Source organism: Pseudorca crassidens, chromosome 10, assembly GCF_039906515.1.
Source record: "Pseudorca crassidens isolate mPseCra1 chromosome 10, mPseCra1.hap1, whole genome shotgun sequence".
In the NCBI taxonomy this organism is placed as follows: domain Eukaryota; kingdom Metazoa; phylum Chordata; class Mammalia; order Artiodactyla; family Delphinidae; genus Pseudorca; species Pseudorca crassidens.
In genome coordinates this window covers 5,701,485-5,727,317 of record NC_090305.1, presented here as the reverse complement: position 1 = coordinate 5,727,317, position 25,833 = coordinate 5,701,485, and the positions used below count along the sequence as shown (strand labels likewise).

General features: G+C 40.1%; 1 protein-coding gene across 2 annotated transcripts; it reads left to right on the top strand.

Moving 5' to 3' along the window:
* The first annotated feature begins 529 nt into the window (after positions 1 to 529).
* Positions 530 to 25,528, top strand: EEF1E1 (eukaryotic translation elongation factor 1 epsilon 1). Of its 2 annotated transcripts, none has more exons than XM_067751959.1 (4): positions 530 to 688; positions 4,245 to 4,445; positions 10,404 to 10,499; positions 25,423 to 25,528. In XM_067751959.1, the coding sequence occupies exons 1-4, from the start codon at positions 602 to 604 to the stop codon at positions 25,450 to 25,452; spliced, it is 414 nt and encodes a 137-aa protein (XP_067608060.1). In that variant the 5' UTR covers positions 530 to 601; the 3' UTR covers positions 25,453 to 25,528. The 2 variants fall into 2 exon arrangements, with proteins under 2 accessions (XP_067608060.1, XP_067608058.1); XM_067751957.1 differs by lacking the exon at positions 25,423 to 25,528 and adding an exon at positions 15,942 to 16,686.
* The last annotated feature ends 305 nt before the right edge of the window (positions 25,529 to 25,833 follow it).

The window sequence follows — 25,833 nt, the reverse complement described above, 5'->3', positions numbered from 1 at the left end:
TTTTTTCATTCTTCAATGTGGAAATCATTTTTCATAAAACTTTTGGAAATATTCTAAGTTCAACATATAGTCCCCATTTTATACTTTGAAGATGTTAGAATATCTTAGGGAGAAAGCGTTTTGTGCATTGTTTATTTATATACCAAAAGCTACATAAATTGTATCACTATCACACACAAATTAAACATAAATATACATAAAACACATAAATATATCTACATAAATTATATCGCTATTATATCTTTTGGTATTGCAAATAAAGATCATTAAAACTAGTAATGGCTGAATGGGCTATACAAATTACTTGACACTATCTAACACACCCAGTGTTCTTTGATAATCTTTAAATTCAGAATTCTACTGCTAGCCCTGAGCTGGAGTCCTGAGGTTTGCTAGTTCCTTCTCCAGCTGTCACACCACCCACGACCCGCCTTCGGCTCCGCCCCTCACTTAGCCCCGCCTCTGCGCACAGGCGCACCTTCCACGCCCCCTCCGTTCAGCCAGTAGCCGCTGACGTTTGTGAGAGTAGAACGTCCCTCTCAGCCAATGCAGGAGACCCTTGCTGACCTAGTCCCGCCCCTGCCGAGAGCTCGGCCGGAAGATGGCGGCGGCCGCTGAGTTGACGCTGCTGGAGAAGTGTCTGGGGCTCAGTAAAGGGAACAAGTACAGCGCTCAGGGCGAGCGTCAGGTGAGAAGCTGAGGCAGCGCGGAGGGGGAGAGGTGGACGGGAGCGCGGCCTGCTGAGCCGGGGTGGGACCGGGCCGGCGGGCGGAGGCGGCGGAGCGAGGATGCCGCGCGTCTTCTCACCACAACGTGTCTGCGCCGCCGGCTCTCCTCCTTCGGCCCTGGCTCCCGGAGGGAGGAGGGGGCACCTGCTCCTCTCGGGCTTGGCCTGAACTTTTCCTCCCGCGAAGTTGTCATCATCATCCCATTCTGGGAAAGCAAGGGGGTCCTCAGAGAGCCCTCGGGTAGACCGAGTTGGAGGCCCCGCGTGTGCGTTCAGTGACAGCATTTGCTGTAACAGTACTTTTCATTCAGAATTACGCAGCGACTGCGGAGAGCAAACGGCGTGCCGAGTACACCGTGTTAGGCCGGGGGATACGGAGGTGGTCGAGGCGGACATGTCCCTCCCCTCAGGAAGCTTGATTTTTAGCTAGGTGGACAAGCATTGCAGCTGTGTTAGTTACAGTACTGAAAAGTGCTGCATTGCAGCGTAGACGTATGAGAGATCACGTAGTGAGTCCTGGCGCAATCTGGGAGATTCGGTTTTTCTGAGGCCTTGTGAGGTCAAGTTCAGTGTGCAGCGTGCAGAGATCGAGGGGGGAAGTTCCGCGGTTGGAGATTGCCTGGTGGGGTGTAGGGACTCAGATTTCTGAGGGCTTTGAAGGACGTTGTGTTTTATTAGGTGGGTGGTTGCGGTGGAGGAATCAATGTATCAGAGGAAAATGTAGGAAGACAACTTTGGATTATGTACGTTTTTTGCCCCTTTGAGATTTTTTTCTAGATGATACTTGGTTTTTGTTGTGACTTTTTCTGTTCCTCATTTGGTCCATCTTAAAATCTTGTCTCCAGAGCAGTCGTATTGTAGTTTTTACACGTCAGTTAGATTGAAGTATGGAAAGGATAACATGACTTGCCTGAGACCAGCCCACTGATGGGTGCAGAGTAGGCACTGGAGCCAGAGTGGCCGAGTGGCCAGCTTGTGCTTTTGCCTCTGTACTCCTGCTGATTCCTCCCCTTCTGCCCCTACTCCCTGGTTTGGTTTCTGTTTTTCGGGGATGTTGCCAAACATGAGTCTTGCCTTCAGAGAGCTTATGATCCAGTATGAGAAGTAGTCATCGACAGTTCATGTTAATCAGAACAGCAGAGCTGCTAAATGGAGGAGAGCGTTGTTGAGGAGGTGGAAGAGAAAGTTAATCCTGACTCTAAAAATGAGTTTGTAAACTATGTGAAAAGCTGGTTTTTAAAGTGTGTAAGACCAGTAAATTACGAAAGATTGGGTAATTGGGAGTAACAAGTAGAGCAATACGGTGGATGGTGCAATGCAAAGTAAATCCAGAGTTGTAGTTCGAGGCCCAATTGTGAGGGCTGTGGAGTTCAGAGTGTGGTTTCTTATTTTATTTTAATTAAACCTTTGTTCTCCTTTTTCTTTCTTTTTTTTAAAGCAGAGGACAGCTATTGAAGGTTTTCGTTGATGTGTTTGGGGAAAGGGATGAGGATATATGGTAAGATTTATTCATTTTGGGGGGAAGACAACTGACAGCAATAGCCAGTGATAAGGCATCGCTGCAATATTATCGATAATAAAAATTTGAAAACAATCCAGGAATCCAGCTCTAGGAGAGTGGTTATTAAATTATGTACATCAGCACATGGGAACATTATTTATGTAGCCATTGAAAGTGATCACTTTGAAGACCATGGAACCTTAAGGTGAATGTGAAGTGGTGTGTGTCCTGTGACTGCAGCTGCATGAGGTTTGTCTACTTAGGCTGCGTAAAGGAAGGAGAATGAACTTTCCAGCCAAATGTACTTTACTGAAACCCTGACTCTGCCGTTACAAACCTGGTGACCTTGGTTCTTTATCTGTAAACTAAGGAGGAAATTACTTACCTGTCTTAAGAGATATAATGATTAGATGAGAAAGTAACCGGAAATTTTTTGAGTTCCTGTGATGGGATTGTGGATAATTTGTTTTTCAAAATAGTTTTCTAGAATTGTCATTTTACCCCCACAGTCAGCAGTTGTGAGTCCTTTTCTTTCCTCTTTCTTTCTCTCTTTTCTCCCTTTCTCCCTCTCCCTCTCTTTTTTTTCTCCCTCCCTTCCTTCCTTTCTTTCCTCCCTCCTTCCCTCCTTCCCCTCCTCCCCCCACCCCCTCTCTCTCTCCCCCTTCCTTCCTTCCTTCCACCCTTCCTCCCTCCCTCCCTTCCTCCCTCCCTCCCTCCCTCCCTCCCTCCCTTCCTTCCCCTACCTAAAAGCACACGCATCTCAGTGAGTTACCTGCCATAAAATGCACACAAACACAGTCAAGGAATGGAACACTGGCAGCATCCCCAGTGAGTTGCTATTGTTTTCTTTTAATGCGTTTTTTTAAAGGAGGTTATTGGTGATCTTAGAAGTAATGGTTTCATTTGAGGGTGAAGGCAAAAGTCAAAGTTCAAGGAGCTAAGTAATGAATGGAAAGTAACTGGTGAGGAAGTGGAAAGCTGAGACTACCTCTGGTTGCTTCCTTTACCGTTTAGGAGGTAACCTTTGAATCTGTATCCATAAAATGTTAATCTCCCCGTATACTTCACATGGTCTTATTGACCTAGATGTAAGTGTGAAAGGGCCCTCAACAGTGAAAATCGCTATCCGAGTTCAGTATGCTATTTGAACTGAACAGATGGCTGAAGAGAGCAGCCGTCTTCCAGGGGAAATATTCTCTTTTGGTTTCCTGAGGTCCTTTAGATTGTATACTTGTTTATAATTGATCAGTCTCCCCATTGGTGATACTTTCCATTTTCTTTTAAATTTCTCAAAATGCTTCGCTTAGTTGCGCATCAAGAACAATTAAATTAATTAGCAATTTCTTATAATCTGAGCCTTCGGATTGCTGTTACAGTAGGGGAAACTTAGAAAGTAGGATTGTTTTTCAGGTGATTACCTGAAGCCCATACTTTATTATTAGACTTTTATAATCAGTGACCTCACTCTAAATGACGCCAAAATTGATGAATATGCAATCCATGGCAAGGAAATCACCATCGCAGTCCACACCTAGTTAATGAGATAACTATATTAGATCACATATCACTTAAACCAGGATAGAACTCATTTGGTGGTTCTAGCTGTATCAACATGAATTCAGTGTTCACTATAACTGTTTCTTACTTTTGTTATTACAGAAGTTGGGTTTATTTAAGCATGTTCATTCACCTTGCTAAATAAGGTATGGGTAATCTTGATCAAAATTAATGTGATATTATTAGGATTTCCATTTTCTCTTTTTGTACATATGTAGTTATAAATTATGCAGAAGCATCATTACTAATTTTTGCAATGTTATTACCAGTTTCATAGCATCAAGCATCTATTATCAAATGTAAATTATGTAACTCTTATTTTCCTGACTCATTTGTAGGTAATTTAATATCTTAAGGGTATTTGAAAAGACAGTTTGGGAATTAGCGATTACTTAGAACTTACAGTCGTGATGGTATTTGTTTTTAAAATTTATCTGAAGAATTTTTTTTCTTTTTAAGATTCCAGTTCTTCAGACGAACAATGGTCCAAGTCTAACGGGATTGACTACCATAGCAGCTCACCTAGTCCAGCAGGCCAACAAGGAATATTTGCTGGGGAGCACCGCAGAGGAAAAAGCAGTGGTTCAACAGTGGTTAGAATACAGGGTAACTCAAGTAGATGGACACTCCAGTAAAGACGACATCCGCACTGTTCTGAAGGTATCGCCACGTCTCTTTATAGGCTGAAATGTGTGAACTCTTAATAACAGGATGTCTCTTCCCTGAGATTCAGTAACTGAAGTTGTTGGCTTTCTTTACTTGTTTCCTTCTGCCTCATGTTAGTCTGTACAAACTAACAAGGAGCACCTTGTTACATAGGTACCTCCTTGCCTGGAACAGCCTCTGCCAGCCCCTCAGCTCACATACCCCTTCCTCAGCTCGTCCTTGGCTACTCTCTCTCAGACAGATGCACTTCCTTGTTCTCAGTGATTTTCTTTCCTAACACAGCACCCTGTGCTTTTCCTTTGCAGCACTAATCATAGTTAATAATAATAGCTTTGTATGATTTTTTAATGTGATAGCTTGATATTCATTTCCCCCACTCTGCAGTCCTGATTCCCTAACCAGTAAAGTACTTTCTTAAAGCCAAGGGGGAATCAAAGTTTTGGGGGTTGTAGTTTGTAAAAATCTGTCCATTTGATCTGAGAAAGCCCACATTTCCGGCCTTTGAGACTGATTGCTTTGGGATTTGTATTTTCTTTCTAAAGAGGTCAAGTTAGAATTAAAGAATCTATTGATATAAAATATAAACCAAATATGGCTCCAGAATCACTAAGAATAAAAAATCTTTATAAATAAAATTATTTTTGTTAATTATATAAAAATAAAGCATTGTTTTGTTTTTTTTGTTTGTTTTTAAGCTTAAAATTTGAAGGAACCTTAGAGATCACCCAGACAACCACATGTCATTGTAGGAATCCCTTCTGTTTCCTAATTTTATTCCAATTATAATATAAATTGGTAATATAAGTTGTACAAGAAGATCTTATGGTACTGAACGTTTTTCATCTGTCATTCTGGGAGAAATGGTTTAAACTGTATTCCTGACAGATACCATCAATAGAACTGGTAGAAAATAAATTTCAGGTCTCTTTCGTTTATAGGTCTGTCCTGATCAACTACTCTTTTTTAATATCCACGAGTGGCAGCGCTCCCAAAGGGAAGCAAGCATGTCTTCCCTCTAAGTGAATGGGAGCTTTCAGGCAAATAAGAAGTAAATACAACTCTCTCTTACAGTTTTCCAAAAGAAAGCATTAGTAGTAAAGTATTTAATTCTTAAGTATTTCATTGAAATTGGGTGTGTAAGTTCAAAAGTCGTATTCAGAGATTTGGTATTAGGAGCTTAGAAGTATAAAACATTGTGTCTGGGATATGTCAGTATTATTATCTGAAATCTCAATTGGGAGAATCCAGCTGGCGATATGACCATCTTTGAAATGTACAAGGCACTGGATGATTTGGGTGGTCGCCCTTGCTCTGCCACTGTTTGCTCATCTGTCCCTACAGTGATGAGTAGGATACGGTCCTAGGGGCTGATGATACAGTGACCCACTAGGCACAGCCCCTGCCCTTACAGAACTCAGACCAGTGGGGGAGACAGATGTGTGTGTGATTTGGGGCTAGATGAGAAAGGGTTGTTTACTGTTTTACTTTGCTTTTTGCTATTTCGTGATAGTGTTTTTATTTTAAAGGCAGTATCCGTTGTAGAACTTTAAGAAATATAAGTAAGCAAATAAGAGAAATTTCAAACATTTGTAGTCCCACCATCGAGCGAGAACTGTTAGCAACACTTATGTTTGGTCCTCAGGTAGTGGATTGTTGACTCCCTTTCGTGTTCTTCACATGCTTTTTCTTTTCTCATATATATATGTGTGTTGTATTTTAAAAACGGGCCACTCTTGGACACTGTAACTTGTTTTTTTTTGTTCACTGACAGTATGTTGGGAGCATCTTTTCAAGTCCGTAAATACTCGCTTATACGGTCTCTGATAACCTGTTAGTACTCTTGTCACATAGCTGTGCCAAGATTTAGTCTGTCCTCATGTAGTGTTGGATTGTTGCTGAATATTTTCACACATTCCCATTGGTTTCCTTAGGCAAATCCCTACAAGGGAAGTGGTTGGGCCAAAGCTGTATATGTCTAAGGCTATGTTGCTCCTCTGCCTTCCAGAAAAGTGTATTGACAGTGGCTTCTTCCACAAAACCCTTGCTGCCCTGGATGTTACCCCTTTTCCTTCTTTACCACCCCAGTTTCATAACCAGAACAAACCAAAAAGTGATCTCTGTTTACTTTGCACTTTTTTCCTTGACGTTGTTAATGCCGTGGCATTGTTTTCATAATGCTTATGAGCATCTTCATTATTTTTAAAAATTTGCTTACATGTATTCTTGGCCTGTTTTCATACTGGGCTATTTCCGTTTTTATTACTTATTTTTTAAAATTTTCCTACTAAGGATATTGTGAAAGGATTTCATTTACTTGCAAAAGTTCCATTTCAGAGTTAAAACCACAATGGCTCATAATTAAGGTGTAATTTCAGAAAGCAGGCATTATGATACACTAACATTTGGATCTAGATGGAGGGTATATAGTTGTTTATTATACTGCTTTTTCAATATTATTAGAAGGTTTAATAATAGGTAATTAAGAGGAAAAAGAAAAATCAGGTGGAACTCTATAGAGGGAAATATTTTTTAAAGTTTGGCAATGGCATCAGAAAGACTTGTTTAAAAAAAATGTAATGAACATCAGACATTAGTTCTGTTCCCTGCATATTTTGAATGTGTGAAATTCTGTTTTGAATTTCAGAATTCAGTTTCTGAAAAATTTCTGAATTTCTGAAAAATCAGAATTTAATTTCTGAAAATTTTGATTTAGATCACTAATCAGAAAGATATTACCTATTCATAGTTTTTGAAACTCCATTTCAAAGTCTTTATAACTAAAGAGTATAACCTTAAAAGAGTCTTTATAACTAAAATATAGATATGGATTCTATTTTAAGAATATATATACTATACAAAGCAGTGTTGAATTATTGTTTCAGACCTTTTTAAAAATGCTTAACATTAATTGTAGATATATTTATTTTATTCTTATGCTTTATTAAACTTGTTTCATTTGAAGACATTTGAAGAAAAACCATCTCCATTAAGCAGATTATTATAGAATTTAAGTGGTAGCCTGTAATATACCAGTGTATTTTACCCTCTTTACCCAATTTTATTTTGATTCTTATGCATTTGCTTCCCTGTTTATGTCCGTGTTCCTTTATGTCATCATCTGTACCACCCCTAACAGTCCCATATTCAAATACCGTCTTGAAAATTACTGTCTTTAAGTGAAGGCATGGGCAAACTCAAAGAGATCAGATTCACTTCAGCAAACATTTACTGATTACTGAACCACTGTGTGCCAAGGATTTGGCATATGATTTGAATATCAAAACAGACTTCTCTCTCTACAGATTAAGAAATTTTTCTAGAATGAATGCTGTTGACCTCTGGGGCAGTGTTTTATAACTAGTCTTTAGAGGAGCCTGTGAGAATATCTGATATTTATAAATCTTTCTCTGAAGGTGAGATGAATCTTTTGTCTCCTTTCATGTGAATGTAATTTAATGTAAATTCCTGTGCTGTTAAACTACATGTTAATTTCGAGAGGGACCAAAAATATGTATATAATATATTTTCTTTTGTCTAGATTTTTTCTTTTCTCAGGAAACTAATTGATTTTATTTATGCTCATCTATCAGATAATACTTCTGATTTAGATTAGGATCCTTTAAATTTTTTATTTAATTTTTTAACATGTACTTAAATTTTTTTTTCCTTCAAAAGTGCCTCTGAGCTGTTTAGGGAGCTCAGTGCTTAACCTTTTAAAAATTGATGGTCATTGTCTGAGGAACAAATGACAAAGAACTTTCTGTAGCTTTAAATGGTGTTTAAAATTGGAGTCTTTAGGGTGTTAGAAAAACTAGATATCCAACTGCGAAAGAACGAAACTGGACTCTTACCTTACACAATATTTAAAAATTAACTCAAAGTGGATCCAAGTCCTAAACATAAGACCAAAAACTGTAGAACTCTTAGAAGAAAACCTGGGGGGAAGGCTTCAGGTCATTTGATTTGGCACCGATTTCTTGGGTATAACACCAAAAGCACAGGCATCAAAAGTGAAAATAGATAAATTGGCCTTCATCAAAATGTGAGGCTTCTTTGCATCAGTAGAAAAAATCAACAGAGTGAAAAGGCAACCCATGGAATGGGAGAGAAATATTTGCAAATCATATATCTGGTAATATCCAGAATATATAAAGAACTACAACTCAACAACAAATAAGAACCCAGTTAAAAATGAACAAAGGACTCAGGTAGACATTTCTCCAGAGAAGATATACGAAGCTAATAAGCATATGAAAAGATGCTCAACATCACTAATCATTAGGGAAATGTAAATCAAAACCACAATGAGACACCACCTCATATCCATTAGGTTGACTACTACCAAAAATAAACACCAAAATAGCAAGTATTGGTGAGGATGTGCAGAAATTGGAAAACTTGTACACTGTTGGTGGGAATGTAAAATGGTGCAGCTGCTATGAAAAACAGTATGGCGATTCATCAAAAGAGTTAAAATAAAATCATATTTACCGTATGATCCAATAATTCCACTTGCGGAAATATACCCAAAAGAATTCACACTAGGTCTCAAAGAGATATTTGTACACCCATGTTCATGCCAGTGTTATTCACAGTAGCAGTTAGGTGGAATCAACCCAAGTGTCTGCTGACAGATGAATGGATGAATAAAATGTGGTCTATACATACAGTGGAATGTTATTCAGCCTTAAGGAAATTCTGACACATTTTACAACATGGATGAACCTTGAGGATATCATGCTCAGTGAAATAAGCCAGACACAAAAGGACAAATAGTATATGATTCTACTTATATACAACGTATAAAATAGTCAAATCCATAGAAACAGAAAGCAGAATGGTGATTGCCAGGGCCTGGGGGATGAGGGAAAGGGGGAGTTGTTTAATAAGTACAGAGCTTTAGTTTTCTGAGATGAAAATATTCTGAAAATTGATTGCACCACAGTGTGAATACCCTTAACACTTACTGCATTATGCACCTAAAAATGGTTACGGTGGTAAATTAAAATTTGATTAATTTTACATGTTACATGTATTTACCTCAATTAAAAGTTAAAAATATATATTAAAATGCAACAATAATTACAATAATTATTAACAACATTAATTAATATTAATAAATTAATATGATCAATATTATAATTAATAGCATTGATATATTAATATAATTGATATTGATTATACTTATTGTAATTAATAATTATATTATAGTTATTATAATTATAATAAATTATAAGTCTCTTAAAACATAGGAATTGTTGGGCTTCCCTGGTGGCACGGTGGTTAAGAATCCACCTGCCGATGCAAGGGACACAGGTTTGAGCCCTGGTCTGGGAAGATCCCACATGCCACAGAGCAACTAAGCCCATGCGCCACAACTACTGAGCCTGCGCTCTAGAGCCCGTGAGCCACAACTACTGAGCCCGTGTGCCACAACTACTGAAGCCGGCGTGCCTAGAGCCCGTGCTCCGCAACCTCAATGAGAAGCCCACACACCGCAACTAGAGAAAGCCCGCACGAAGCAGTGAAGACCCAACGCAGCCAAAAATAAATAAATAAAATAAATTTTTTTAAAAAATAGGAATTGTTGAGGAGCTTTTTATATTTTAATGGAAAAAATAAATCCAACATGAGCATGATTTACAAAATGCTCCCCCGCAAAAAAATTGGAGTCTTTGAAAGGATCAGAGATGGCTGTGAATATCATTTTCTAATGTTTTCTTATTTCTTTAAAATAAGGCTAATAATATTTACCTTATTTTTAAAAATGAGTTGATTGTTATGTGATTTGTGATTTTGAGTGAATTCAAATCTATTGTCAAAGATTAAATTTATTAAATTAAATGTCAGTATTGTGTTTTCTAATAGCCTTCTAAATGTTTCAAGTCAAATGTATAGTTAACTTTATTATTACTGTTTTTTAAATTAATATTTTTAATTTTTTTTCCCTAGGATCTTAATTCATATCTTGAAGATAAAGTCTACCTTACAGGATATAACTTCACATTAGCAGATATCCTCTTATACTATGGACTTCATCGCTTTATTGTGAGTATTTGAATAGTTATTGGTGTTTTTGTCTGTGATGTTCAGAATGATTTGTTTTGTCTTGAATTTAAATCAAGTTTGAATTTTCAACTTACCACATGAAAGTGAAAGGAATTATTTTTATACAAGGTACCTTATGCAAATGTTCCTTCCATGGATCCATCACACATAGGAGCTTCCTGTTCCTTGACCTGCTTGATTCCTGTTCTTGTTCCTGTTTTTCTTTGGGGCTCCTTCTCTTGCCACCCTTTGTACTCGCTTGTCATCCTCACCTGGACCCCACCATCCCCTTTCTGCTCCAGCTCTACACCTCGATTTCAGTACTGCACCTTCTGTGCCATCTCTTACCCTAGCTCTTAATCTTACTCCCTAGTTCCATCATTATCCGAAGTAACTCAATTCCTGCCCTCTTTCCAAACCTGTACACTTTCTTCCCCATCCAGCCTAGATCCCCTTTGTGTAACTCAAATCCCCAACTCTTGGTCAGTCCAAATATGTGCCTTCAGTCCTATCTCCTGGCTGAGCTATATCGGAGAAATCACACACAAGCTGTCATTAAGAAGATGAGCATTTCTCCCCTCTAATTAAAAAAAAGATGACAAGGAAGTGTAACTCTTGCACACCAACGTGTATATTTACTTTCTTCCCTCTCTGACTTATACAGGTCATGCGATAGGGAAAGGAAATACTCAGAGAAGGAGGGAGCTTGTGTGGAATTTCTTTGCCAGCAGATTGGACAGGGTCCTAATGCACAGCACTTGTAGCACTGGCTGCCAAGCTGTTTCACTGTGAGTCTAGGTGCCCACAAGGGTGTATGGTTTTCAAGCAGGTTAGAAGAGTTTCATTCAATGCTGCGTGTGAAAACTAGACTTCCAGGGAGTTCCCTGGTGGTCTAGTGGTTAGGATTCCAGGCTTTCACTGCCGTGGTCCGGGTTCAATCCCTGGTCAGGGAACTAAGATCCCATAAGCCACGCAGCTCAGCCAAAAAAAGTAAATAAAATAAAACTTAAAAAAAAACTAGGCTTCTGTTAACAATATTCAATGATCTCTGCCTATTTATATTCCCTATTTTGACATGGATATCCTTTTTATATTTAGTGATTACAGTATTATGATTGAGTATCTCATGCTTATTGTTTTCCAAATAGAATTGAGTGAAATGATACGTAAATCACTGTTCACCGTCCCTTTGGGTTCGTAAAATGAGTCCATAACCAAAGCAGCTCTCCCACCCTGGTCCACATGCAGGCAGATTATGGCAGAGAAGTAAACACCTTCTCAAGGAACGGGCCTCACAGACGAGGCCTGTGCTGTGACAGCGTTGCCCTGTGGTGTTAAATGACATTCCTGTTGAGTGAGGTGTAAATATACCCAGGTGAGAAAAAAAATGATTACTAGGTGTTGAGTTCGGGCAGAGTAGGCTTCCTGCTTGTGTTCATCAGACAGTTCTAGCGCTTTGTTTGCCATGGCAGTGCATTTATTTTTGCCCTCATACGTTCCTTCATTTACTTGTTCACGTTATTAAATACTTAATATGTAGTCAGCACGATCAGCGCAGTATACAAAGCAGCAGTCAGGGAACCTTGATGGCATCAAGTAGTCCTGCTGTGTTTTGTTTCAGTGTGAGCCCGATTTTAGCGGTGGCTGATTACTCTGAGATCTGGTCCATCTTAATTCCCTCTGAGCAATATTACATTGTTCTTCCTTTGTTAAACTGCCAGTTACTGTGGCCGTTTATTATCACCCCTGTGACTCATTGCTTTCTTAAAGTGATTTCTTCAGTAGATAGCAGTCCCTACGAACAGGCTGTTACTCAAGATTATTAAAATCCTTTGTAAATATGTGCTGCTTGACTATAAGATTGTTATCAATGAGATACATTTGTTTCCAAGTTCGGAGCACCAGTGGAGGTGTCATTCTTTTAGAAAGAAAGGAAAAGTAAAAAGAGCTGCAGCACAGTCCAGGAACGCAGGCCGTAAAGAATGTCCCAGGGGCAGCATGGTGCCAGTTGGAAAGGTAGCAGACCAGCATTTCACCCTGGTCTGGAATGGGTCACTCAAAGAGTTTCTCACATGTCTTCATGGAAAATTAGTGACTAAGAATGTTATCTGTTTGGCTTTAAAGTTCAGACTAGTTGTAGAGTGCCAGTATAAATAAGAAGGAGTGATTAGGTAGAAGAGCCAAGCACCACTGTAGACTCGCTGGCATTCTGACCAGTAAGAAGCAGGAAATGGTAACTAGAACAATCGCATCGTGTTTCCTGTTGTAAAAAAAAAAGAAGAAAAAAATAGTCAATTAGAAAGGAATGATGGAAAACCAGTTTTAAGTAAAATATTTGATGGGGATCCCATCCCAAAAGTTCTAAAAAAATGTAAGTTTGGTGAGGGTAAAATCTTTCTGTTTGTTTGTTTCTGTTTACAGTATGTTCAGAAATAGAATGTCTACCAAAAAAGTAGTGGCGGTAACAAAGCGAGGTCAGTCATAATTTTCTCAGACTCAAGGGGCAAGCTCCAAAGTTTAAACCAGAAGGTTAAGCATAACCTGATCCGTCTGAAAAAGTGCTGCATTTCTAGCAAAATGTTCTGAGGGAAAATGAACAAATTTACATTGTCTAAACTAGATCATCTAGTTAAAAATTATCGGAATAAATTAGGAAATGTTAGAAGAAACTTTAGAAGTTCCTGGAATAACAGTTATTTTGTGCTGTGGGTCTGTTGTAATCCTTACACTAGAGACCAAAAAAGTGAAATTTTTAAGTTGGAGAATATCGATTTTGCCATGTGTTGTAGTTTGTTACTGTTGTTAAAATCTTCAGTGATAGGCCTGGTGGCAGCATATGCTAGGCCCGGTGACACCAAATGCTGTTCTGAAATGTAAATAGTAAATAGACACTGCCCTTTTTCCCTGTGTCAAAATCTGAGTGAACAACGTGAACGTAGATCAAACAAGCATCAGTACTTTATTGTTTGGAAATGCTTTCTTGGTGCATTTTAATTCATTCTGAAAAATAACATCTCACAAAATGGCTGAGTAGAGACTTTTTAAAATGAAAGAGTTCTGAAATTAGTCAAATTTGTAAGCAGTCAGATTGGATTCATCATGTATTTCAACAGCTGACATGAAATCAAGTTGCAGTAATACTTGCTACTTTTTGCTTTAACTGTTAGTAAAGAGGTTTGTTGAAGTTGGTTTTGAATTTTATTTACGTATGTAAATATGTATGTATGTATTTATGTATGAAGGGAGGGAAGGAAGGAGGAAGGAAGGAAGGAAAACTCACCCCCATTTCCTGTTAGAGTTGCAGCTATGTTTACTAGTAGTTGAACTTTTTAAAAATCTTGTATTTTCTTTAGAAGTCAGTGGTGAAGTTCACCTATGGTAAAGATTTAGAAAAAGAACAAAAAGTTAGCTCTTTTACAAAATGTGTTTTACCTTTTGAAATATGGACTGATACTCGGTTTATTCCGCAATTGTTATTTAAGTGCCTTCTATGTACAGTACAAGATAGTTAGGAATAATATGATTCTTTACATGTGAAACCATGAATTCTCTTTTAATAAAAAGTAACTTTTACACTAAAAAAAAGACTTTCTTGACCAATTTTCTTGACTATTGTGTTAATTTTTTTTTTTTTTCTTGATGCGCGGGCCTCTCACCGCCGTGGCCTCTCCCGCTGCGGAGCACAGGCTCCGGACACGCAGGCTCAGCGGCCATGGCTCACGGGCCCAGCCGCTCCGCAGCATGTGGGATCTTCCCAGACCAGGGGCACGAACCCGTGTCCCCCGCATCGGCAGGCGGACTCTCAACCACTGCGCCACTGTGTTAATTTTTTAATCTGCTTGCCATGGCCTAACTATGTTATAGGTGAACAGTTCTAGTCACATGTTTCTGGTAACTGGATGCAGCCCTCCACCCCCTTAAACAAGATGAGTGTATTTTTGTAATTTGCTGCAGCAGCTTGCTGTGTAGGATTTAGACCAGAAACTTAAATTTTACATAACAGTAGCAGTGAGACCCCCCTGCTAGGAAACTGGTCCAACAGAGATAGACATTTGACACCAAAGATGTTAACAGATCAGATGTTGATACAGTTGTATCCTAATGTCATAAAGGAAAAAAGGAAGGCAGGATGACTTCTATCACTTTCTCTTTTTAGACAGCATTATAGTAAATGTGAAATGAAAATACAAGTTCAATTAAACATTTATTGAGAAAATGCTATATGTCTACCTTTTAATTTTATTGCTAATAATATTTTACATTCTGTAATAATTATTAGATACCAGAGTGATTTGTCCTTCAGTGTTGTTGACCTGGTGACTTAGCAGAGTGTTTGCCTGTAGGCACAAGTATATGCTAAATTCTGAACAGCCATCGGGCATCCATCGCTAAAAGTGCCTTCCAACAAGCAGACTGCCAATGGGTTTGAAGTACGTGAGGGTGACTGAGATTTTTGGTGTGCGTGAACATTCCTTGTCAGTTTTAGGGAGACTTGCAATATGTTAAACAAATGAATTAACAACAGGAGAAGGAACTACACTAATCTTACCTGGTCCGTGGCCGTCCTACTGGCTTCTCCTTACCTGACACCTCTTCATGATTCTAATCCAAGATTTGGCTCAAAGAAAAGGCTTCAAGTCACCTACTTTGGGATCTGAGCCCAGTGAAATGATAGGCACCCACTGTTTTGATTGCATCTTTCCCTAACCAAATCTCTGGGCATACTTGTAGCTTGACAGTAAATTCTGTGAACTACTACATCCTCTAAAGAGTGAGAGCAGCTTTATTGCAAACAGAATTCAGAAGGTCTGTTGTTCATCTGAGACATACACCCCAGAAACAGCCCTTCCTTCTTGTATTAAGCAGTAACCCCCTAACATTAAATGAGTCAGTGTCTTCTTCAGTAAAAATTTCCCCCAGAGTTTAGTAGAAAGAAGCAGTTGTCTACACATACATATACACCAGCCATCTACAAATATATATATATATATATATATATGTATTTGAGTTTACATTGTATTCCCTTGTTAAGTATGTTAGATGCCAATAAACCTTTCTTATTTTAGGTTTGCGAAAAGTATCGGAGAAAGAACCATGTCTTAGTCTCTCAGAAGCTATTCTCTTCCTTTCTTCTATTTTCCTTTACAATAAAGTAAAAAAACAAACTTTAGTCCTCCAGGTCCTGTGTTAATGTAAATTTTTCATTTGTTGAAAACTTCAGATTTCGCCCCTAAGCACATCTGGTTTTGAACTGAACATGAAATCATTAAACAAATGGTGGGCTCGTCCAAGTGGCTGAAGTGGTTCGCTCCTATCTGAATATGTTGGCTTTGAGAACTGTGGGGTTTTTTCCCCCCAAATTTCTATCTCCTACTCAAATGGTATTAATAGTTGCACTTATGTAATGTCTGTGTTGTGTGTGTGTTTTTAATCTCTACTTAGGTTGACCTGACAGTTCAAGAAAAGGAGAAATATCTTAACGTGTCTCGCTGGTTTTGTCACATTCAGCATTATCCAGGCATCAGGCAACATCTGTCTAGTGTTGTCTTCATCAAGAACAGACTGTATACTAATTCCCACTAGAAGCCATCTGCGCTGTACAGAAGAGTGATTAAGATATTTTAAATGGAAAGTGTATTCTGGACCAGAGGACTGACATGAATTGATAGGCAGCCATTCTTTATTCATTGAAGTTGGTAGAATTTTTAAAGTATAAACTTGTGTCCCAACATTTTATTTGTTCTTTAGTTGAAATTTTGCAGTTTTTTTAATGTAAAACTTCAAGTGCTGTCAAAACTTGAGATCAAGGTATCAATTATCTTATTTTTAGAGATGAAATTTATTTTAATAAAAGTTGCAAATCAGTGGCTTGATCTTAAAAAAAATAGTCATTCTGATGGTTGACAATATTTGGCTATTTATTGACCTCTTTCATCTTATAAATTAATTTTCCCCTTCTGAATATTTATAGTAGTTTGTTTTTTAAGAACTAGGGTAAATTGTGCCAAGGAGACAAAAAAGGGAAGACAGATGGATTTGTTTTCAAATATTTATGTGAGCCAGTAAACGTGGTTGAAAAATTGAAAAAGTCATTTTTTTGTTTGTTTCTTTCCTGTTGTCGGTATTCATTGAGGTGAAACTACTGCACTGCCCTAGAGGGAAGTGGAATAAAATACATTCCCTCGAATTCATGATTCTTTTGTTGTCTTTGGGCTCATTGGAATATGCAGTAGCTAAAAAGCAATGGGAAATTCCCACTATCCCACTAATTTCGGACTTGATAACTACTAGATTTTTCTAAACTAAAAACCAACATAGAAAGGCTGCTGTTGACATTCTGTGTAAAGAACGAAGACTCATACTGTATTAAAACAAACCTATACAGTTTATAACTCTTAGTGGCTGAGTAAATAAATAATCAATGATTGAGAGCTAAAGAGCTTATATTTACAAATAATAGGAAAAATTGTCTTTGAACACTTCACTGTTAATGCTGTGCAACATTTTGGTGCTGACTCTGAGTCTCAGTAGAATACAATTCAAAGCTCAAGTGCAAAGAGCAGAGACTTGGGAAGGGTCCATCCCTTTGGCCCAGTCCTGCTTTGATCACATACTAGGTGAATGCATGACCTAAAACAAATCAGTTAACCATATTTTCTAATCTCTAAACATAAAAATAAAATGTAAAAGTAAAGATAACTCTAAATGTTGAGGATTTGTGGGGACAAACATACGTGAAAAAGCCTAACATACAGCCCATGGCTGTCAGTAAAGGTTTCTCTTTGTAAGAGGCCCCCCACTCCCGCTTTTGTTCTTCACGTTACAGAGTCAAGAGATTTAATAGGCCAAGAGTATTGAGTATATTGTAATAGATCAAGACAATTTTTACAGGATTGGATTTCACAATTCATTGCTATTGGGAGCATTTTTAATTTTTACAAAGTAGCCTTTATATTAGAAACTCTGGACTTGTATTTGCATGTTCAGAGACTAAAGGGCTCAAGTTCCCCTTGGGAGTTAGTACGTGTGCCACCGAGGCAGGCCCAGTCTGACTTCTCATGCATGCCGCTGCCCCAGCTGGGTCTGCTGTAAGGCTTCCACCTTAAAGTCCACTGCTGCAAATTACTCCTTCCCCTAACACTTCTCTGGTCTCCCCTGGACCGGGGAGGTAAGCAGGATAGACAGGATAGGCAAGAGATGGGCTAGCCAGTCCTTCTGTTCCAGCCATTTCACTCTTTTCCTTCAGTGTAGGTCAGCTGTGAGGAAGCGGGGGACAGAGGATACCGGATACCTCTTTGCCAAATGTATCCTCTTCCCACTTCCACATGGTGAGTCTTTTTTTTTTTTTGGCCACGCCCCGTGGCTTGCTGGATCTTAGTTCCCTGACCAGGGATTGAACCCGGGCCCACGGCAGTGAAAGCACCATGTCCTAACCACTGGACCACCAGGGAAGTCCCCCTTGTGAATCTTATATCTGCTAGTCAGTTCTTCATTGCAGAGCATATCATTGCTTCAATAGTTATCACCTACTACGTGCCAGGATGATCTTGGAAGATGCAGGGGTGGCAGAAAGAGAAAATCCTGGCTCCCGTAGGCAAAGGTTAGATAAGGTTAGATGTTCTCAGCGTCTAAATCGAAACAGTTCATTTCCCCTTAGAAGGGCTGAGGGGCGTCCTGGGTCATTTCCGTCAGGTACTTCTCTACCTGAAATGCCCTTTCTTTCTCACTTGATGACCTCTTCAGTATTCAACTTTGTCGTGTCCTGGAGGTCAAGTCCACGCTGACCAACCCATCTCCCCCTGCCTCCCATCTGGCACTGACGTCATTGTGCTATTTTTGATCACTAGTCTCTTCCACCAGATGTTTAATTCCTTGGGAGCAGAGACTGTCTTTTCGCAGCTGTCCAAACAATAACTGACACATAACAGTAAATGCTCGATGTGTGTTGAAAGAATGTAGTATTAAGTGCATTTTGAGCTAACCAAGAAAAGTGTAAGTGTGAATTGCAATTAGGTACAGATGTATAGCAGAAAAACCACATAACATTAAACTGGGTTGTTTTTTATGTGAAAGAAGACAGTCCACAGTTGGTATTAGGCATCTAGCTGCTTTCCACTTGAAGGACCTTTCCGGGAAGCCCTATTCAGCAAAATCTATTTACATGTCTTTGGCCATCCCAGCTGGGAGAAAGGCCAGAAGTGGAGTCCTTTAGCACACACGTTGCCAGCCAGAACAAAACTTGTGCTATGAATGAGGAAGAAGGAAGAAAGGATACAGCTAGGTAGGCAGCTAGCTATCTCTATCACGGTAAGTAGTGTTTAAGTGGGAAAGTACTTTCTGAATGCTAAATAATCCAGTTGTAAAATAATTTTTGTGAGTAAATTGTTGACGTTCCATGGATCATCAGTTTGCAAAGAATTCGAATACCATAGAATAAATACTTTTCACTGATCACGGTTTTCAAGGTTCACAAGCTATTTTAGGATCCTGCAATACTGAGTTATGAGGATCTGTGAATGCACTTTTAATAACAGCGCTAACAGCTAAACACTTCTTGAGCGTTCAGTATGTGTTCGGCACCACTCTAAGTGTTTTAAGTGAATTCACTCCTTTAATTCTTATCCCCTTTTGCCAGATAATGAAACTGAGGCACAGATTGGTTAAGGAACTTCCCCGGGTCACAGCCAGTATCCAGGGGTTGGGATTCAGTCGAGTGTCTGGCTCAAACTCAGTCTGTAAGCACCAGTGTGCCTGGCAACTTCTGCTTAACCAACTTGTGAAATTCGTTTTTGCCAACCTTAGAAAAAGCTGCCGTAGGCATTGGATAAAACAAAAGTGTACATAACTTTGAGAATAAATTAGATGTTTCCACAATTCTGGATATACTAAAAATGCCTTTACACTTTAAATGGGTAAATTTTGTGATATGTGAATTATAGCTTAATAAAGCAGGCTTTTGCTGTTGTTTTTGGCTGCACCACGTGGCATGTGGGATCTTAGTTCCCCAACCAGGGATCCAACCCACGCTCCTGCATTGGAAGCGCAGAGTCTTAACCACTGGACCGCAAAGGAAGTCCTAAAGCAGCTTGCTTGCTTGCTTGCTTCCTTCCTTCCTTTCTCGCTCTCTCCCTCCCTCCCTCCCTCCCTCCCTCTCTCTCTCTCTCTCTCTTTCTTTCTTTCTTTTTCTTTCTTTCTTTTTGAGTCAAATACATTAGCCTTACCGTATATTAATTACGAGACCTTGGATAAGTCACTGCATGTGAAATTCCTCTTATGAAACAGAGGTGAAGATGACTGATCTCATTTAATTTGCAATAAGAAGGTATAAAAATTACCTAGCACAGTGCCTGGCACACAGAAAGTGATCAGTGAAGGACAAACTGCTATGGAAGATTGTAGAATCATAACCCACAATTTTGTAAAGTCAAATTCTTAACTAATCCATAAGCCTCTTCCCACCGGCCATCTCTGAGGCACCTGCTCAACAAGATCAGATAAAATAACTAGGCAGAGCATCTTGTGGTTTTAATATTTAGTTGTTTATTTACTTTGGCTGCGCCAGTCTTAGTTGCAGCATGCAGGATCTAGTTCCCTGATCAGGGATTGAACCCGGGCCCTCTGCATTGGGAGCACGGAGTCTTACCCACTGGACCGCCAGGGAAGTACCCATCTTGTGATTTTGGTAAAACATGAATCCATTGTATTACTCACCAGCTTAAAAATCTCTGGTCCTCACATCTTTCAAGCCATTGAAAAAAGGGCGCATGCTATTTTTTTTTTTCCCTAAAAGATCAACGAAACTCCTCTAAAATAAAGTGTATGCCATTCCTTCTGAAAAGCAGATGCCCCTTTTCACCATTTCCTTTCTGTAATTCCCAGAAGCCTAGAGCACTCATCATTTAATAATCCCTCTAGGGCGTCCCTGGTGGCGCAGTGGTTAAGAATCCGCCTGCCAATGCAGGGGACACGGGTTCGAGCCCTGGTCTGGGAATATCCCACATGCCGCGGAGCAACTAGGCCCGTGTGCCACAACTACTGGGGCCTGCGTGCCTAGAGCCCATGCTCCTCAACAAGAGAAGCCACTGCAGTGAGAAACCCACTCGCTACAACTAGAGAAAGCCCACGCACAGCAACAAAGACCCAATACAGCCAAAAATAAAATTTAAAAAAATTAATAAATTTAATAATCCCTCTACATTCAATATCTTGTAATAACCTATAATGAAAAAGAATATATATATATGTATAACTGAATCACTTTGTTGTACACCAGAATCTAACACAACATGGTAAATCAACTACACTTCAATTTTTTAAAAAATAGCCCTCAAATATTTCTTTAGCACCTACTGTGTGTCGACAGTCGACTAGGCCCTGTGGACAACACAGGTACACACTTGCCCTCATAGGGTTTCCAATCCAATGGTCTGTAAACAGATTCCTGAAACAGCAGGTAAAGCATCCTTGGGAAGGCAACCAGCTGCTCAGCATTCTTTGAAAGTAAAAAAAAATAATCAGATACCATTTACTGAGTGTCTACTGTGTCTGGGCTCTGTGCCAGACACTTTACAACCTTCACATTATCTCATGTTACTCTAGGAGGTAGGGCAGAGGCAGAGACTAACCCACATGCTGACCACCCAGTTAGACCACGGCTGGAGTGAATGGGAACTGTACAACTGCAGAACTGGAGGACATCACCATTTTATGCACTGGGGTTTGATTTGACGGCCGTGACTAGGTACTGGCCCTGTCTCCCTACACCCTGTGCAACTTCCAAGAACAGGTCAAAAATTCCAAGTAGGGAAGGATCATTCTTCAGTCGAGGATCCACAAATTTTCCACTAATTACAATAAATAATGGTTTTAAACCAAATAGAGGGGAATTCCCCAGGGTCCAGTAGTTAGGACACTGCAGTGGAGGGCCTGGGAACTAAGATCCCACAAGCCACGGCGCTGCCCCCAAAATAAAAATCAATAAGTAAACAAACCAAATAGAAATAATAGAACTGGAAGCAGTATCAAAACGCCATTTGTGGGACTTCCCTGGTGGCCCAGTGGTTAAGACTGCACACTTCCAGTGCAGGGGGTGTGGGTTCGATCCCTGGTCAGGGAACTAGGTCCCGCATGCATGCCGCAACTAAGACCCAGCACAGCCAAATAAATAAATATTTAAAAAAAAAAAAAGGCCGTTTGTCTTTCGGCCCACTTATACCCAAAGCATCCAAGATGTCACGAAGTGATTTGTGGAGTTCCGTCACAAGATGGTAGAAAAAGTGACCTAACTTAAACTCTCCTCCATCCCCATCCAGATTCAGCATAACATTACTGCATGGAGGTTTTTAACAGATGTGTGGGCAAGCTCATTCTTACTCCCTGTTAAGCATATAGGTCCCCCATTGGCTCCCCCAAGTTAAACCTGAATCTGTAGTCACCACAGTCTGTAATGGGCACATTAGGTTTACCGCAGGGACCAAGGTAGGAAGGTAGGAGTGGAGAGAATGGGCAGATCACCCGCTGCTGGTGCGTCGTGTGAGAGCCCTGCTAAAAGTCCTTCCAGCATAGCTTCAAGACATGTTGATAAAAATTTAAGCAGAGATATTGTTAGGAAAGAATAGAACTCTATTGCAATCAGGTACACGTACATCACACCGAGAGATAAAATACACAACTCTTGACGAGGAGTCAAATTAGAATGATTGTGAAGTACAGCTTTTTCATTTATGTATGTTTTTTTCTATCAGTTCACTTCATTCCTTTAAAAAAAAAAGTCATGTTACACAAACTTTAATATTAATCTAGCTTTGGCAGAGATGTGGTGGTTTTGTGGATTCGAGCATTTAGCTTTTTAGCTCCAGAGAGCGATATTTCTTCTTTCTCTCCATAATGAGATAACCTGCTTCTACCCATTACCAGGGCACTAAATTTGAAATTCTCCATACACCTGAGTAGGCTGCTACATATCTGGCCATCTTAATTTTAGTCTTGATTTATTGAAGCTGAATTACATTCCCAACTCTTCCTGGAGCTCTGGGTGAATTTTATTGAAAAAGCAGTGGGGAGAAATTTGCTATCATATATCGCTCTTGCTGGCCAGAGCTTTTCGATACACAAGGGGCTCTATCTGCTCCATGTTTTGTATGCTGGATTTATAACACTGAAGCCCAGCTCCAGGGTTACATACAGGCATATCAGAGATGAGATGGGGAATTTGATTTTGTAATAATGATTACTTGTTGCTGGAGCCCATATTCCTGCAGGCTCTTCCTTTATTCTCCCTGCTGCCGATGAATAAAACTAATTCCAACTGCTATCTTATCTAGCAAAACTCATCTTTCACTTACGAGAGAGGCCAAAAGAAGGGAGACAGGAAGTCAGGAGAATTTGAAATGCTGGCCATTTTTGCTATTATGTCTCAAGGGTTTCTTCTTCCATTATCATGATTCCTTTAGGAATATTTTCATCTTTTAAACTTTCGTTTCTTTGTGGGGAGAATGAAAGCGTCACGTGTCTTCCAGCCTGGCGAGTTCATTTGATGGCTCATCTGTGCTGTCTGTTCCACTTCAGAGAGGCTGGGTCCCTAGGGCTAGCCAGTTGTATTAGAGATCCTGCGGACTTGGCTTGCCATTTCTGCTAAGGGTCATCGGTCCTCGCGGTCTTGCCATGGATAATTTTTGCCTTCCCGAACATCATCTGCTTGAGAAATTTGTGCCTGGCAGGCCTGTCTGTCCAAGTTAAGCTTGAAATACAGTAGCCACACAACTAACCTGACAAAGCATCGCTCTACACAGCAAGGCCCCAGGCCTGCTTTGACCAAGACCACAAACTTCCAGCCATCTGATTACAAATTCCAGAGTTTCTTTGGTGCAGTCCATGAACCAGTCTGTTCATGCAACGTGGGTTATCCTTCCTCCACTGCCCCAGTTTTCCCAATCTCCTGCAACACACACACACACACACACACACACACACACAGATACACACACACCCTTATCTTAAAAACCCTTAGAAATGCTTCACCCTCTGGTTGACCTTACCAGTTCCTGACTGTTCGGCACTTGACTTGAACCCTGAGACTTAGATGAAAGAAATGTAGAGCTGACTGTCATTGTCTGAAGTTTGAGGCATGTGTGACAGACATTACATGAAAGCAGTGGTTCTCAGACTTGAGCATGAGTGGTAATCACCTGAGGCTTCTCAAAACAGAGATTGCTGGGTCCCCGTTGGAGTTTCTGATTCAAGAGGTCTGGTGTGGTGACCCCACCATGAGAACCGTTATACTACACCTGTCCGAAGCTTGGGTGACGATCAGACACAGAGCAGCTGCGCTCATCCAAAAACTCTTGCTCCTGTCTTTTTGCGTAGCTAAGTCCAGTTTTCTGGAGGTGGGCCTAGCCTGGTGATGGAGCATCCTGAGTTCTGATTGGTTGGCTCTGTCCCAGGAGTTTCTCTCTGTAGCAGCTCTCGCGGGAAAGCACTGCATGTTCTCCAAGTGATGGAGCTACGCTGGAAGCAGCTCTAAGAAGCATCAAGCAGGATTCAGTCCAAGAAGGATCAGTCCAGGACTGTAAAGTCGTTGCCTAGTCTCTGCCAATGCCAATACCCAGCGCGTTATTTCATACCACACAGCCTCTGGGCTTAGCATGCCAGAGGCATTTCCAAAACTTCATATGATTAACACACAGTAATATTGAGTATTTTACTCCCCAAAACTGTCTAATCTTTTCCCCTCCTTTATTTTCATCAGTTTCTTCCATTTTTAATTTTTTAACCCACTTCAAAAATAGGTTAGACAGGGCTTCCCTGGTGGGACAGTGGTTGAGAGTCTGCCTGCCGATGCAGGGGACACGGGTTCGTGCCCCGGTCCGGGAAGATCCCACATGCCGCGGAGCAGCTGAGCCCGTGAGCCATGGCCGCTGAGCCTGTGCGTCCGGAGCCTGTGGTCCGCAACGGGAGAGGCCACAGAGGTGAGAGGCCGGCGTACCGCAAAAAAAAAAAAAAGGTTAGACAGAAAAGGATAAACAGTAACGCCAATAGAAAATATGCAGAGGAAATCTCATGAAGTGGATTTGATAAAAAGCAAAATAAATTTAGGAGCGCACTCCCGCAGCTATGCTTATCCATCATGGGCTTATACTAAGAAATGAGTTTTAATTTTGTTCTCAAGAGGCATGTAATTAAATACACATTTTATTTTTATTTTCTAACTTTTATAAGGTTCAATAAGGAGTTAGCAAATAATTTACCCTGAAGTCAGAAATTTACTTCTTCTAAATTAGCATTATTTGCATGTTTTAGATGCCTTAACTCTCAAGAAGCACAATACTTGGCAAAATCCCTTTACCATTCCATGGTTTAGAAGTGTCTGATACTGAGAGTCTCTAAAAAGGGATCAAGCATAGAGCGCTGTGCAGGGGAGAAGAGCTACTCTTAAAACAGGAGAAGTGCTTTGTGTATGATCCCATTTAGGTGATGTTTTTGAAATGACAACGATTTAGAAATGGAGGGTACATCATGGGTTGCCAGGGGATGGCGTAGGGCAGGGAGGAAGGTAAGTGTGGTTACAAAAAGGTGCCAAGGGGGGTCTTTATGGCTCTGGAGCTGTGCAATATCTTGACTGTGCTGACATAGTCAGCACAGGTAGGTAGGTACATAAACACAGGTAGGTACATAAACCTACACATGTGATAAAATTATATAGGACATAATACACACACACAATGAGTACAGGTAAAACTAGGGAAATCTAAATAAGATTGATGAACTGTATCAATGTCAATATCTTGGTTATGATATTCACATTTACAAAATGTTACCAGTGGAGGGAAATCAGGCAAAGTGTATGACGAATCTCTGTATTATGTCTTACAACTGTATGAGAATCTACAATTATCTCAATAAAAGTTTTATTTAAATAATACAGGAAACGTCTTATCAATCCAGAGACAACTAGAGATAACACAAGCCCTTCAGGGAGATTCCACGGGTCAAAGAGCAAGGACACAGAGCAGCCCGGACCCCAGCCCAAGGTATCTGTCAGGAGGGCTCTGCCACTGGAACTTTTCTTTCAGTTGCTCTTTGCTGTCTGAGCTGCAGTTGAAAGATTTGTGTAAAAGAGGAGAAAGAAACAGAGGTGTACTCTGGACCTGACCATCCCAGAGAACAACGCAACGCAGTACTGGGCGGAAGAAAACAATCAAACAGCTGGAACGTGTATCTACAGGCTGTAAGCAACAGAATTGCAGGAAAGTCATTGCATAGGGATTTAATATTGTCCCCTCTGGTAGATGTCACCTCCGTGAGGGGAGGAAAAGGCTGGGTCAGCGCTATATCC